General features: G+C 40.3%; 1 protein-coding gene across 1 annotated transcript in view; it reads right to left on the bottom strand.

Annotated features, from left to right (window-relative positions):
• The window catches only part of ect2 (epithelial cell transforming 2), a 137,069-nt gene that overhangs the window by 119,319 nt on the left and 576 nt on the right, over positions 1-17,174 (bottom strand). Inside the window, exons 2-5 of the mRNA XM_088426629.1 lie at positions 13,965-14,132; positions 11,983-12,062; positions 10,596-10,685; positions 1,747-1,929 (exon numbers count right to left, since the gene is read on the bottom strand). Coding sequence (XP_088282755.1) covers positions 1,747-1,929; positions 10,596-10,685; positions 11,983-12,062; positions 13,965-14,091 — 480 coding nt within the window. The 5' untranslated portion in view covers positions 14,092-14,132. The remainder of the gene's footprint in view (positions 1-1,746; positions 1,930-10,595; positions 10,686-11,982; positions 12,063-13,964; positions 14,133-17,174) is intronic.

Here is a 17,174-nt window from a genome sequence, read left to right as displayed (position 1 = left end):
GATCAAAATATTTTGTGACTTTCAATGACTACACGAGATGCTTCAAGGTATACTTTATGAATCAGAAAAAATAGGTGCTGAGCAAATTCAAGGAGTTTGAAAGAACTTTCTCAAATGAGTCTGGTCTGAGCATCACAAAACTGAGGATAAATAATTGTGATAAGCACCCATCAAAGGAGTTCCAAGAATATTTGAAGTCTCAAGGAATCCACCATGAAATGACATGAAATGTGACCACAGCAAAATGGTCTTGCAGAAAAAAGGACATTAGCAGCCAGAAGCATGCTGTTACATGTAAAGTTAGCAAAACTGTTCTGAGCAGGGGCTGTAGCCACAGCAGCTTACATACAAAACAGGCTACCCATAGCTGTTCTGAAGGAAAAGACACCCTATAAGAGATGGTAAAACATGTAAAGAAACATGGCATGAGCCACATGAAGGTATTTGACTGTATTGCTTCTGCTCATATTTCAGACGAAGAAAGAAGAAAACTGGACAAAAAGGCTGTGAATCTTCATTTCGTTGGATATGCAAACAATGCCAAAGTCTTCTGTATGATGAGCCAGTCACACTGAAAGAAGCATTGATGAGTTAATGCAAAAGAATGGCACGAGGCAGGAGATTTGGAATTTGAGCTACTGCTGGAAAATGAGACAAGGGACCTGGTGGATTTACCAAGAGAAAAAAGGCAGTAGGATTAAGATGATTGTTCAAAGTCAAACATCATAGCAATGGAAGATTGGAGTGATACAGTTTAAGTGCAGGATTGTCGCCAGGGGCTATTCGCAGTTGTATGGGGCAGACTATGATGAATCAGTTTAACCATACATGACTCTGCTTTGCCATTCAAAACAATAGATATACACCAATTGGATGTTGTAACTGCATCCCTTAACGGAAAACTGGAAGAAGAAATCTACAGGAAGTAGCCAGAGTGCTACATCAAACCAGGGCAGGAACACCTGCTATGCATACTGAAAAAAATAAATAATCAATCTTTGAACTAAAACAGTCTCCTCGCAGCTGAAACAAGACTTTCAGAGTTCATGAAAGAAAAAGGATTCAAGCAAAGCACATCAGACCCATGTGTGTTTGTGAGAGCTATAAAACAGCTTGAAATACTTGCAGTGTACATGGATGATTCAGATAACAGAGTCAAATGAGAATGGAGGAGGTCAAAGTAGCTCTCAAGGGGCAATACAAGATCAAAGACATGGGAGAGCTGCCCTATGTCCTGGGCATCTCTGTGTGCGCTTTGGTTGCTAAGGGTGAACTTTTTTTTAATTTTATTGTATTTTTAAAGAAGTGATCCTCTCGTGGGAATACTCAGCCCATTTTTATTGTGATATAACAAAGAGCATATTGAAACAGCTCAAAGTGGGCTGTACTTGGCTTGTCTATGGAGTACTTTTAAGAAGGGCACATTTGAACAACCTCTGACTTAATGAAGAAAGTGCATCTGTTTTTGTAAATATGTGTGTGTGTTTTAATTCATCATTTATTTTTGGACTGGATTGATTGATACTACTGAGTGACATATGGGGTTTAAATTACAGTAGTTGATTTGTGAGTATTTCACTGCAGCACTTTGAGTATTTGATTAACTTTTTAAAAAAAAATCTCCCATTCATTTCTCTGTGATATTTCAAGTTTAAAGTGTGAATTCAAAGTGAAACAAGGTTGGCTTGACAAAGAGAAAGCTGTACAAAAAAAACAATTTAAATTAATTCATCGGTATTATCTTACCTCGTTCTTTAAAACACAGTGCAGCACAACAGGAGGACCAATAATTCTCTTATCATGCTGAAAGAGGTCTTCATAAACAGGAGATTTAAAGTCAGTAAGGACAAACACAGTTTCAAAATAAGTGCTCTCTTCTTCCCTGAACTCTTGGATGTTGTTGGTTATTATGAATGGAGTAGTGATTTCCTGAGAATGAGGGAAAAAAAGAAAAAAACTGTAGTTACAAAATTTACTCAATGTACAGAATTTCAGATGTTGTATGAAACACAACTGAAAACAGAAAAAAAAACGGATTTACAAATTCAAAGCTAATATTGCTGCAAACAATAATAGAAATAATAACAAAATTAATAATTATAACAATAAGGTTGATTCCAAATATGCAAGCATTTCAAAAATTGTGTTTATTTTCATAACATGACCTTTTGATCATAAATTGACTTTGAAATCACGTGATCTTGACGAAGTTTTGATATTCTGAAAGATAATCTCAGATGTTTTTTTAAGAGGAGATCCCCAAACACTTGTCTGTGGCCCGGTACTGGTCCGTGGATCAATTGGTACTTGGCGGCAAAGGCCGTGCAAGAAATAAACATTTTCATTTGATGTATTTTCTGATTCTGAAAGACATTGTATTACCAGATTGTTTTGGATTTGTCTCCGTCACTTGAGAGGCAAAATTTGTTATATCTTATTTATTAACAAACCAAGTGAATCTAGCATGTCTGTGCAAAAAGATGATGAATTACAAGAATGTTCATATCAAGTCACGGCAGAATACCCTAAAATCGGCAAAACAACACTCAAAACACTGTTGCCAATTCAGACATCCCATCTGTGGGAAGTGGGATTTAGCTTCGAACCTATCGCTGGGGGAGAGCACGGCCACCCTGCGGGGGCAACTAATTTCAGCCGCTTGTCTCTATGAACTCATTTTTTGAGACACAAGCTGTGGGTCCGTCGGTGAGGGAAGGACCGTGGATTGACCGGTAAATAGCTTCACCTTTCACCTTCACCTCAGCTCTTTGTTTACCACGACAGACCGCTACAGAGTCCGCATTACCGCAGATGCTGCACTGATCCACCTATCAATCTCCTGTTCCCCGCTTACCATGTCTCATGAACAAGACCCCTAAGATAATTGAACTCCTCCACTTGGGGCAGGACCTCATTCCAGACCCGGAGAAGGCATTCCACCCTTTTCGACCATTGTGTCAGAAATGGAGACACTCTGCTGCAAACCACTCCAATGAAAGTTGAATCAAATTTTATTTGTATAGCCCTAAATCACCGAAGTCTCAAAGGGCTTCACAGATGAAAAGAGGTCATGTAGAGACCTCTTTCAAAAAAGAAGTCATACAGAGACATCCCCTGTCAAAGCTCCCAGAAGGGGAAGAAAAAACTCAAAAACCCCAATTAGGGGAATATCAGAAACCTCCAGAAGGGACCACAGGGGGGAGGAGCCCCCTTCCAGGCCCACAGGTTGAAGTGGATGCTGCATGTACCAAATACAGAGAAATAGATGCACATTTCAGACAAGAACAGGTAAACAATATAGATTACAGAAAACATATTGTGCTATATACTGCAATGATGACTTGACAGCAGGCAAAGCCATTGGGCAGGAACCATCCCACATTCCAACCAAGTGGACCGAAGACGGCCGATCTCCTAACCCGCGATGGTCGATCAGCGGCGGGCCAAATGGAGGTGGTCAAGCCAACCCTCACCATCTAGCCAGCCCCCTCTCCGAACCGGAGGAGGGGGGCAGGAAAAAAGAAAGCTGCAGACAAGCCCAATTAACTAAATGCTTTTGAGTATAAATGTGTTTTTAGTCGGGATTTAAAGATTTCTACTGAGGTGGCTGCGCGAACTTCCATAGGTAGGGCATTCCATAGTACTGGCGCGCGAATGGAAATCGCCCCTGATCCCTTCATCTGAACGTCCCAGATAAAGCCAATAGCACCACAATCATCCGCAAAGAACAGAGATCCACTAATAGCCGAATTGCAATGCTGAGACTCCTTCACTTGAAACCCTCAATGTGCCGATAAACATTGCGGAACAAACTCTGACATCTGTGGTACAGAGACCGAACAGCCTGTATCGTTGTGCCGTACTCCCGAAGCACCCTCCCGACAGAACTCACCAATGGACACAGTTGAACGCCTCCACAAAACATATAGACTGGATGGGCAAACTCCTATGCACTCAGCCCTACAACATCCATAGTCTTTAGGAACTTGCCTTGCCGCAAGAGTTTATTGGCCTCCTCGGTGACTTCATCCCCAGAGATGGGAAGAGCCCACCTAGTAGTTTCCAGACTCTGCTTCCTCAGAGGAAGACGTGTTGGAATTGAGATCTTCGAAGTATTTCGCCTACCGGTTCACGACGTCCCAGGTTGAGGTCATCGGCACCACATCTTCACCGTAGACAGTGTTGATGGTGCACTGCTTCACCCTCAGACGCCAGATGGTGGACCAGAATTTCCTCCAAGGCACTCGGAATCTGCTTTCTACAGACTCATCGAACTCCTCCCCACACCCGTGTTTTTCCCTTGCCTGGCTCGCTCTCAGACCTAATGTGGTTGTAGTCATACTTTTATGAAAAGTTTATTGTAGACGTATTTTGGGTATTTCCCAACTGGATTTCAAATTAAGGATTTACATGTTTAACGACTTCTCGTTCATCTTTGGTGAAAGGCAGTCGATGAGGAGCCGCATCATAAAGCTCAACGCCACTGCCACACATGCAACTTACATACAATATTTGTAAGTCAATGCTGCTGCGGCACGAGTTAGCTTTTAGTGTTTTTGTGTCTGCATTGTGAGTAGAGCTTCCTGTGATACGGGACAACTCTCTCTTGGTTTAAAAAAATATATATATAATTACGTTAAGTGGTGCATTTTTTTGGCCCCCAGTTAAACTGTATAACAAAGATGCTCAGTAAGCAAAGCTGTCATTTCATGCAAACTTTAATGTCCATGTGACTTATCAGTTTATTTCAATATTTGAAGTTAGAAAATCTTTGCTCAAACCCTTAATACATGTTTGTCATCTGTATACATAGTATTCACTGACGTCACCGGTTCACGTGATCTTGTGGATAAGCACTGTTTTGTGGGCAAGCGTGCTCAGCGTGCAGCATGTGTTGGCCATTCCTTGCTCTCATACTTAGGTTTACATCGTCAGTTATTGAATGGGTTATAATAATGGGTGAACCTTGTACATACTTTGTACATTTGCTGAAAATAAAATGGTTTCACTACATGATTTCATATGTTTTACCTGAGTTAGAATCTAGCTACTACTTACGATTTATAATACACACTTATCAAAAAATAAACCGTAACATGGACAAACAATATCATTAAGTCACGAGACTAGGTAACGCTAGATTTAGTTGATAATTTGATCTAACTATGAATGATACACAACAAACAACAAAACGTAAACGCAAACGTGTATGCAAAAATAGCTGTCTTGTATACTAGATGTAAAGTTCGTAAAACAAGTCAAAACACAACAAAATGCCAATATATTAAATGGGCATTTCTAAGTATCACCTCTATTTATTTTTAACGCTTTTAAAGTTTAGCAAAAATACAAATCATATGTATGTTGACGTTTTAGAACAGTGCGCAATATACCAGGAAACATTAACAACCTCAACAGCAAGGCAAAGAAAGGAAGGAGGTCTGGGCTTCATTGAACATTTGCATCCAGGAAATCTTATGGGATTTTATGGCTGTTAACGAATGGCATTTTAAGTATTGTACTGTCTGATGTATTGCTGTTTGTTGTTTAACCGGACTGCCGATTTTCTGCCGGCAAAGCAAATTTACCGTAAGGTATAAATAAAGAAACCTTTGAACCCTTGAATTATGTGGATTTTGCCGTAGAATCTAGCATTAAAAGGACTTGTAAAATAGAAATCAGCTTAATACTGAATATTACAATCACGTAAAGGTAAAATGTATTTTAGCAATCTTACAAGAATATTCACCTTCAACATAATGGTCAGAACACACTTTTGTATATTTTGTCGTTTTGAAATTCTTTCAATTTATCCTTGCAGTCCATGTTTCTTCTCCGCTCACTGAGTTTCTTCGTCGTTTGCATTCTTGGTGTCTCACAACAGGTATTCCAAAGAAGCTTCTTTTAACAGAGTTGTTCGCCCTATTGTTGCAACCGTGAATGGCGCAAGTGTTTAGTATTGTCAAGTACCTTTCTATAAATGTGCAATCTCTTCAGCTTTTGTGTTTGCTCACTGAACCCAGCAAGTGTTTTTTTGCCCCAAAAATGGCCGCAGAGTCAAGTTGCTGGGGTTAGTGATGTGATGTGTATGAGGTCACAGGCGGCAATATGGCAGCGCACACAGTTGCAGCAGCTCAGTCTCTCATCGGTTGGTGTAGTGTTTGGACGTTTTTGTTCATCTTGTGTTTTGTTTTGTGTACAGTCAGTCGAGCTAATATCATCTACAGCTGATATGATCTGCTTAAGATTGTTACTGTGGAAATGTAACCGGTGAATTAATACGAGAGCATAAGATACCGTCAGAATTAGCGATAACAAAAAGATGTCTGTGTACAACTTCTTTTTTCAAAAGAGGACCCGACATGACCTCTTTTCACCGTGAAGCCCTTTGAGACTTTGGTGATTTAGGGCCTTACAAATAAAATTTGATTTGAAAAGACCGGGCTCTCCGTGAATTACCAGCGAGGAGGTGGAGTTGAGAGAGAAGGAAAAAGCGAGGTTGAAGGGCTGGTGTGTTAGCCACGCTACGGAGGCAGTCACTCATTCCATCTCAAATGCCAGGTCTCTTGTGAACAAGATAGATTAATTGAGGCTACAAATGGCAGTAGACAAATATGTCAAGGATTTATGCATCCTGCTCATCACCGAGACCTGGCTTCATCAATTCATTCTGGACACGGTTATAGAGCTATCGGGCCATACCACATAGCGCCACGACCGGACAGCGGATTCCGGTAAGACAAAAGGAGGAGGACTCTGTATGTATGTAAACAATAGCTGGTGTACCAACACAGTGATTACAGACTGCCACTGTTCACCTGATATAGAATATCAGGTGACCCATCTACCTTCCAAGAGAATTCACTGCTGTCATAATAACTGCTGTTTGCATACCACCAGATGCTAATGCTAACTCTGCTATTGCAATGTCGCATGCAAACGTTAGCAATAAAGAGAGCAGATACCCTGACACTGTACATATCATAGCGGGAGACTTTAATCATGCAATCTTAAAAACATCACTCTCTAAACACCACCAGCATGTCAAATGTGCCACGGGGGGAGACAACACCTTGGACAAAGTATATTCAAACATCAGAGAGGACTACAGGGCCAGACACCTCCCACAACTTGGCCAGTCTGACCATTTGTCCCTCTTTTTAATTCCGGCATACACACCCCTAAAAAAACTGCTTCCACCACCACATAGACTGCTGCCACTTGATGCTGCCGGATGATGCCTTCATGCAGCTGCAGAACTGTTTTGATAGGAACAACTGGGATATGTTTGAACATCAAAACCTGGAAGTGTTCACAGACAGTGGTCTCTGTTCCATAAAAAACTGCATCGACACGGTCACAGTGAACAAACATATCTGAGTCTACCCGAATCAAAAGCACTGGATGTCCCGGGAGGTCCAGCAGCTGCTGAAGGAGAGGAACGTCTAATCGCCTTCAAGTCTGGCAACAGGGACAACTACAGTGCAGCTTGAGCCAACTTGAGGAGAGGCATCAAGGAGGCCAAGGAAGACTACAGGAGGAAGATTGAGGACAATCAAGGTGTCCAACATCTCACAAACTAGAAGACCAACTGTGGAGCTGCTGGAGGTGACCTTGCACTGGCAGAGGAGCTGAACATCTTCTTCGCCCGCTTTGAGGTCACAGCACCAAAGATGCAACAACGCCACGCAGCCCACAGCAGCACTATCCTCACTCTGGCGGAACATGAGGTGAGGCACACTCTGCGGGCTGTCAACGCGAGGAAGGCGATGGGTCCTGATGGCAGTGTACTGAGGGACTGTCCTGACCAGTTGGTTGGGCTCTTGAATTGTCCCAACCTGTCTCAATTCCTCCAACATTGTCCCCGTGCCCCTGAGTCCCCACATCTCCAGTCTAAACGACTACAAAGCAGAACTCAACCCGGTGGTCATGAAGTGCTTTGAAAAGCTAGTCTGCAGTCACATCACAGCAGCCCTGCCCAGCACCCTTGACCCGCACCAGTTTGTATACAGAGCGAAGCAATCCACCAAGGACACCGTGGCCACAGCACTCCATGTCACCCTTCATACCTGGATGGACAAGGGAGCTATGTGTGAATGCTTTTCGTGGATTACAGCTCTGCATTTAACACCACCCTCCCAAACAGACTGGTGATTAAGCTAAGAGACCTGGGGCTTCCTCGTACAACCTGCATGTGGATGAACAGCTTCCTCTCTGACCACAGACAGACAGTGAGAGTGGGCTAACACACATCCCCAGCCCTGGTTCCCCCCAGGGCTGTGTGCTCAGCCCACTGCTCTACAATCTCTACACACACGACTGCTCCCCTGTCCACCAGAGCAACACCATCGTGAAGTTTGCAGACGACACTACAGTGGTGGTGCTCATCTCTGGGGATGACAAGTCTGCCTACAGAGATGAGGTGGAGCAGCTGTTGTCATGGATCGTGGTCGCCAACCTTCTCTCAAATACTTCAAGGAGGAAAGAACTCATGATTGACTATAGAAGGGAAAAGTCTGAGATCCTACCACTAAAAATTAGCAGGACCTGTGTTGGAGACACTAGCAGACGTTCCCTTCCTGGGAGTCAACATAAAAGAAAGCCTATCCTAGAGCATAAACACCTCTGAGCTGCTGAAAAAGGCCCAATAGAGACAGTACTTTCTCAGAATACTCAGGAAAACAACATCACACAGAGACTGTTGGTGTGTTTCTACAGAGCCTCCATTAAGAGCATACTAACATACTGTATCTGCATCTGGTTCGACAGCAGCACAGCAGCTCAGAGGAGGATGTTAATCAGGGAGTCATCAACACCGCCCAAAAAAGATTGTTGGCTGCCCACTCCCCACACTGAAAGACCTACACAGCTTGCGCTGTCTGAAAAGAGCACAAAACATCAGAAAATACATTTCACACCCTGGCTATCCCGTTTGAACTGTTGCCTTCAGGCAAGCGGTACAGATCAACCACACAAAAGACAAACATTAAAGCGCAGCAATTCCCCGACTACAATAACCTTTCTTAATGCTGCTATAGCCAATCGACTATTTTACCATGAACTGTGTGCATGTGGCGATGTGTATTGGACCGATTGAAAGTATGTTTGGAAGTGTGGGAGTGATATCTGTGTGCATTTTGGCCCCTGGCCACTGTCTTTTAGTTTTTTATCTTATTTTATTTTTTTTACCTAATCTATTGCATGACACTAACCACTTTTCAATTTTGTTGTACCTGTGACAATAACAATAAAGACATTCTATTCTAAAACAGAAGTTACAAGACAGAAAGGTTCAGCAGTCAGACGTCTACAGTATATGCAACGCAGTGCAGGCACACTACAGTACAGGGAGTGCAGAATTATTAGGCACGTTGTATTTTTGGGGATTCATTTTATTATAGAAAAAGAACCATGTTCTTAATGAACCCAAAAGACTCATTAATATCAAAGCTGAATATTTTGGGAAGTTGGAGTGTTTTTTTTTTTTAGTTTTAGCTATTTTAGAAGGATATTTGTGTGAGCAGGTGACTATTACTGTGTGTAAAGGCCATGTCATTAGTTTGTCTTGTTTTAGACCCTTTTCCTGCCAATCAAGCCGTGGAGTACTTGGATGCATGTGATGGAGCATTGTCTGCATAAAAATCATGTTTTTCTTGAAGGATGCGGACTTCTTCCTGTACTACTTCTTCCTGTAGGCCTATTACTGCTTGAAGAAGGTGTCTCAGAAACTGGCAGTAAGACTGGGAGTTGAGCTTGACTCCATCCTCAAGGCCCCACAAGCTCATCTTTGATGATACCAGTCCATATTAGTACCCCCACCTCCACTTTGCTGGCGTCTGCATCAGACTGGAATACTCGTTACCGATCCAGCCAGGGACCCATCAAGACTCACTCTCATTTCATGAGTCCATAAAACCTTAGAAAAATCAGTCTTGAGATATTTCTTGACCCAGTCTTAATGTTTCAGCTTGTGTGTCTTCAGTTCAGTTGTGGTCATTTTTCAGCCTTTCTTACCTTTCTAGCCATCTCTCTGAGTATTGCACACTTTGTGCTTTTGGGCACTCCAATGATGTTGCAGCTCTGAAATATGGCAAAACCGGTGGCAAGGGCATCTTGGCAGCTGCACACTTGACTTTTCTCAGTTCATGATTAGTTATTTTGCACCTTGGTTTTTCCATACGCTTCTTCCGACCCCGTTTACTATTTTGAATGAAACGCTTGATTGTTCAATGATCACACTTCAGAAGCTTGGCAATTTTAAGAGTGCTTCATCCCTCTGCAAGATATCTCACTATTTTTGACTTTTTTGTGCCTGTCAAGTCCCTCTTCTGACCTATTTTGCCAAAGGAAAGGAAAGGAGGTTGCCTAATAATTATCACGTGTTTGTATGCAACACATTGAGGACATGCTGCTTTACAGTTGCTGCACTAGCACGCCTCAACTTTTTTAAAAACAAAATATAATGCATGACAAACAAGAACAAGAGTAAAAAGTAACAATATTGAAATATAAACATTTCCATAATTTAAGCAAATTAGTGTGAATTAGTACTCATGCAACACATCCACAAGTTTACTTTTTTTTTTTTTTAGTACCATATCAACAATGGACTTGGTCATCCTTTTCTCTGGACATGATTTGGCTCCTCTTATCTTTACCACCGGTACCTCCATTGCTTGTAGAGCCTGTCACAAAACAAAAGAAACAAAAAAAGAACCAGAAGCAACCAGAAGTCAAATACTGGCAAAGAGAACCATCAGCAAGAGAATGTTTAAAAAACAGTCCATAGTGTTTAATGGCATTGTTTCGAAAGTTTGAAGAATAAAAAAAATTGCATCAAGTGTCGCACAACTTGCCAGGGCTAATCAAGTGAATGACAGAAAGCTCTCAGGTCATACCTTCAAATGAAGGCAGGATCGTACAAGGCAGAACCAGGCTGCTCTGCAGACCCGGTTACAATGGAAACAAGGCTGTACTGTACCTACTATACGACAGAATTTGCATGCGGCATTTACATTTTTTGAACAAACATTATTTATTGCCCTTTTTTATGCAGTATACTGTATAAACAAGACTTCAAGGCTTGATACTTACAAATAATGATAACTAAAATAACTAAATAAAATAAAGAGATAGGAGAGGACACACTTAAGTTTCCAGACTCTGCTTTGGAACTGAAGAGGTCTCTGCAGTATCCCGCACTGCGGATATCAACCCTGAACTAGTTGCCAGCCAATTGCAGGGCACAGAAAGACGAACAAGCATTCACCCAGCTGATCACACTTAAGGACAATTTAGTATGTCCAATACACCTGCCATGTATGCTTTACATTTTTTTTTGGAGTGTGTTAGGAAGCCAGGAGAGAACCCACACGGGCTCAGGAAGAACATGCAAACTTCACACTGGAAGGCCCTAGCGAGGAGGATTTGAACTCGGCTCCTTTTAACTGTGAGGCAGACATGCCACTTCGCCACTGAGCCGCCCCACAGGTCTATCTTCTGTAAACAAATTGTTGGTGTGAACTGACAAATACACGAACAAACAATAACACACACATACTTCACACCATCTCTACATGAACATGATCATCATAATTCATGAGAATTTAGGACAGATGATTCTCATGTGTGAGTTCCCAAAGTTGAGTTCCAACATGTATCCATGACTTCCAGGAAATTGTGACACCACTCACATAGCACAGTTCAGTGTTTAAATTATTTTCTTTCCATTCTTTGTTTTAAGTTGTTAATATTAATATTAATTTGGTGTTAATATTTTTGTCATACAAAATATCAATTTTCAGCAGAAAATGAAATGTTTCACTTTTTTCCTAGAAAATATTTCACTTAATGTACTTTAATTTCATCGGTGCCAACACTGGTGAGGAGACTAAAAGTTATTAAAGAAGTCAATGGAACAAACTGGGCAATCGGTGTGACTAAACAAACTGGGCTTTCAGTGTGACTAAAACTTGTATCCACCTTCAGTGCTTTGATCAGGTCAGCATTTTTGCTTGCCTCTCCTACGAGAACAATCCTTGGCTCCACTTTTGGCAGTATATCTGTGTGTGAGGAAGAGAGTGAAAGAGAAAGACAGAAGGCAAGAGACCAAGAAAGAGAAAGAGAAATAGAAGTAAAGACAGAAAAAAAAATACTGTTATTTTCGGACCATCAGCCGCACCCAAGGAGAGGTTCATGCTTCTCTGTATTGGTACAACAGAGTTAAGAATGCAATGCTTGAGGGAGGAGGTACAGTGTCCAAAGTTGACCCAGCAGTTTTTTATTGGCTGGACAATGAAAAAAATGTAATAGGGGTTCTGGTTTGTGACGTTAATGATTTCATTTGGGGTGGATCTCCAATTTTTTAATTTTTTTAACTTCTGACGGAAGAGTAAAAATACACCAAGACACATACATCGAGAATTTACAACCTATACATCTCACACCATCACGAGCAGCTGAGCAAGCTTCACCTGTTACTGAAGAGGAAAGAGATCAACTCAGATCCAAGATAGGGCAACTTTTGTGGGTTGTCGACAGCAGACCTGATGCACTGTTTGATGCTAGTAATCTTGCATGAAATCTCAAATGAGTTGATTTGCAGTTTCAACACTTGTGGGAATCTGACTGCTTAAATTTGGTAGCATTCACTGATGCATCTTTTGCAAACCTGTCTGACAAGGGTACTCAAGGTGGCCGCTTCATTGTTTTGATGGGTGAAAATGTTCTCCTATTTCTTGGCAGTCAAAGAAAATTAAGAGACTTGTCAGGAAAACACTAGCAGGTGAGACACTAGCCATGTCTGAGGGAATTGACAACGTCATTTTTCTGTCAACATTATTCTCTGAGCTCTATTCTCTTAAGGGAGCATTGAAGTCTACCAAGTCTGTTGCTGAGAAAACACCACTTGGACATTAGCTCCATTAAAGAGCTTATGTAAAGAAAAAGAGTTCAACAGGTGCTATTGTCAGACACCAAAGAGCCGACTGTCTGACTTGTTGTTGAAGGCTCTCTATGAAGGGCACTCGACAATCAAGTGAATCCCAAAATTAGATTACACTGTTCACTCGTTGCTTACAACACATTCATGTTCTGCTATTACTTCAAATGTAAAGTTCACTTCTTTATGTTAGTGGAGATTTTTTTTTTTTTTTGACTACTGTGATTGTTGTTTAATTTGGAAAACCAACTTCACATGCCATCCTGCTGGGAGGCAGTGTTGCTCTTTGTATGCTGAGAAGGTGCTTGGGAAGCAGGCAGTTCAGTTCAGTTGGATGGATGCATGTTGCGTAGCCTTCCAGCATTGCGCACAAGGGTGCGAGGCAACTACAAGGTAAGAGCGAACGAGCGGTTTTACTTCCTGGTTAGAATATTACTAGAATAAAACTAATATTTAATCAGAAATTAAATCACCAGTCTGCCAAACATTGTTTATGTGCACATATTACACTATGGGAAGTGTGAAAATATCATGTTACGGCCCATTTAATGCTATGATGCATCACTGGTGTGGGCCAAATCTGACGGTTTATGGAAGGTCTGTTTGAAAGTTTTTAATCCGCCTACAGATAGAAATGAACAATAATTTATAATATTTTTTTTCAATCACTTTTATGACTGATTTTGCTTTGCTCAGGAACAGTTTAAAGGTTAAATACTTCACACCAAAAAAGGGTCACATAAAAAGGCAAAGTTTGAATGAAAAAAGGCAAAGAACTATATTTTACAACCCTTTTTTAACATGAAATGTTTACCTTTTCACAAATAAATAATTCAATCATGAATAAAATATGAACATTTTAACCAGCCATTTTGATTGTGTAAAATTTGGTAAGCTTTTGTGCATTTTCAAGTCCTCCTTATTCAATTCATCAGCAGAATAATTATAAATAAGAAGAATAATTCCAACTAAATGAATGCATACCTCAAAACGATTGCTGTATTCACTCGAGACTCAGACTCACCTCCGTCACGAGTCATGTCGAGAAATATATCATGCTTTGTGGTTTCTTCGATCCTTGAATCATATATAGATGAATCCGTAAGCAGACTCTGAGCTGTCCCAAAAGATACAATGCTGTTGTCTGCCATGTCAAGAGGCTGTGGGGTTGCCAAACTGTAAAAATAAAAAACTGAAGAAAAATCCAAAGTGAGAGATAATTTAGTTGACTGGCCTGAAAATATAATCACATTATAACCAGACCTGTGAGCAGTGACAAGAGCCGCTGCAGCCTGCACCACGTTTGGGTCCTGGCACATTGCAATTGTTTTGTTTGTTTTGTTTTTTTGCCAAAAAAAAAAAAAAGAAATATATATATATATATATATATATATACACAATATATATAAATATATATATACAGTGTATATAAATATACATACAGTGTATATTTTATATATATATATATATATATATATATATATATATATACAGTATATACATATATATATATATACAGTATATACATATAAATATACATATACATATATACAGTATATATATATATATATATATATATATATATATATATATATATATATATATATATATATATATACAGTGGTACCTCGGTCTTTGAACGCCTCTTTACTCGACGAAATCGGTGCTCGACCAAAAAAATCAAGTAGGTAATGCATCGGACGTCGATCAGATTTTCGGTGCTCGACTAGCCGAGCCTAGCCGAGCCTAGCCTAGCCGAGCCGAGCCGAGCCGAGCCGAACGCGCTCCTCGGCTCTTTTCGGCCGACCCGAACGCGCTCCTCGGCTCTTTTCGGCCAGTTCAAGCGCCAGTTCAACTCAGACCGCCAACGGAGTAAGGCTTACGCAGTTTGTTTGAGTACGTATTTCTTCCCAATTTTCAACTTTTTTCTGTTGCGCTAGCCCTTAATGATGGGTCCTAAGAGAGATAGTGATAAGGGGAAGGCAAAGAGAAAAACAGTGAGGACCACTATCGAACGGAAGAAAGAAATAATAGCAGAATATGAAAGTGGTCTACGGGTGTCCGACCTCGCATCGAAGTACGAAATGGCAAAGTCAACCATTTCCACTATCTTGAAGCATAAGGAAGTGTTAAAGAAAGCTGATGTTGCAATGGGAGTGACAGCAATTAGTAAGCAAAGGCAATGAAAGGGGATTCCCCTTCCAAGGATTAACCCTCCCTCCCGTCCTTGCCGCATCCATTCCCGTATGCCATCAGCCACTCTCCAAAACGTAAGTAAATTATACAAAATGCTTAATAATGCTTTATATATCTTTATCATGTACCGCTTGTGCACATTTACGTCCTCATTGTTGTTTAGATACATGTTCTTATAATATTTTAGGTATTTTTCTTAATGGTAAAAACGGATTAAAATAGTTTCCATTATTTCTTATGGGAAAAATTGTTTCGGTGTTCGAACAAATCGGTGCTCAACCACCACCTCGGAACGGATTATGGTCGAGTACCGAGGTACCACTGTATATATATATATATATATATATATATATATATATATATACAGTATATATATACACAATATATATAAATATATATATATACAGTGTATATAAATATACATACAGTGTATATTATATATATATATATATATATATATATATATATATATATATATATATATATATATATATATATATATATACACAATATATATAAATATATATATATATATACAGTGTATATAAATATACATACAGTGTATATAAATATACATACAGTGTATATTATATATGTATATATATATAATTTCATAAATTGAACTCTTTCAGGGCGGCTCAATGAGTTCTCCCCAAGCTCGAGTGGGTTCTCTCAGGCCTCTCTGTGCCTCTTCCTCCCACACTCATGCATGCCTTGGCAGGTGAATTAGACATACTAAAATAAATTGTCCTTAGGTGTGATTGGGTGTGTATATATTGTTTGTTATGGTTGTTTGTCTCTTTGTGCCCTGCAATTGGCTGGCAACCAGGTCAGGGCGTCCACCGCTTACTGCCCGAAGCCAGCTGGGATAGGCACCAGCAAGCCTGCGAACCTTGTGAGGATAAGCGGCTCTAGAAAATGGATGGATTAATTCTTTCATGGAATTATGTATTATCCTACTTGATGAGTGTTTGATCTCGCCTTAGATGGCTCCAGGGTGCAATTGAAGTCTCCGGCAACTACATAATATCCAGAAAGATTTGAAATTGTCAGGAATAAAGAATTGAAGAATTTGGGGTCTTCCTCATTTGGCTCGTAAACATTTATTAGGTTTGCATTTTCCTTGGTCCATTACCTTGGACTTTTATAAGATGATAAATCTGGAAGGGGACTAACACATTAATCAATATCATAACTACTATCGAAAGAGTGGTATATGGGGCAGAAAAAATACCCTGCTTGCTTTGACAGGAGGAGAACTGGAGGGAGTAGAATGTCCAATTTAAGTTTGTGAGAAACACCCTTAATCTGTATGAATGTTATAATTGCATCAGAATGTTTGTATGTTTAGTTATTTGTTTTTCCATTTAGTTATTTAGTTTTTGGGGTTAACTTTCCACTCGCCGTGTTTAGAGGAAGAGGAAGGATGAGTACAACCCCAAGAACACCACCCCAAGTCTAAAGAATGGAGGTGGAAACCATATTTTTTCTGCAAGGGACACAGGACAACTACACCATATTGAAGGGAGGATGGATGAATGTGGCCATGTATCATGAGCCAACAATCCCCTTCCCTCAGTAAGAGCATTTAAGATGAGCCGTGGCTGGGTCTTCTAGCATGACAGCGGCCTAAAACACACAGTCAGGCAGGAGTGGCTTTGTAAAAAGCATTTCAAGTTTCTGGAGTGGCCTTGCCATGCTCCACAAATGAATCCAATGGAAAATCTTTGGAAACAGCTGAAAAGACATGTTGCCCAACAACAGCCCCAAAACCCGAATGCCCTGGAGAACATCTGTATGGAGGAATGGGCCAAAACCCTGCTGCATTGTGTGCAAAACTGGTGAAGAATTATAGATAATATCTTATCTATTTAAATGCAAACAAAGATTTGACAATTATTAACTTCTGTTTGTTTGATGTATCATATATGTGTCAAGCAAAAAAATGCAAATTATTTTTTTTAAAAACTAATTAAATGTTTTGTTTTGTTTTAGACTGTGTCTCTCAGTTGAAGAATGCCTTTGATACAAATTACAG

The sequence above is a fragment of the Hippichthys cyanospilos genome, chromosome 10 (genome assembly GCF_059441005.1).
Source record: "Hippichthys cyanospilos isolate Australia breed blue-spotted pipefish chromosome 10, RoL_Hcya_1.0, whole genome shotgun sequence".
Classification (NCBI taxonomy): domain Eukaryota; kingdom Metazoa; phylum Chordata; class Actinopteri; order Syngnathiformes; family Syngnathidae; genus Hippichthys; species Hippichthys cyanospilos.
Note: the sequence above shows the minus strand (reverse complement) of the source record. Positions and strands in the feature narration are given on the sequence as shown.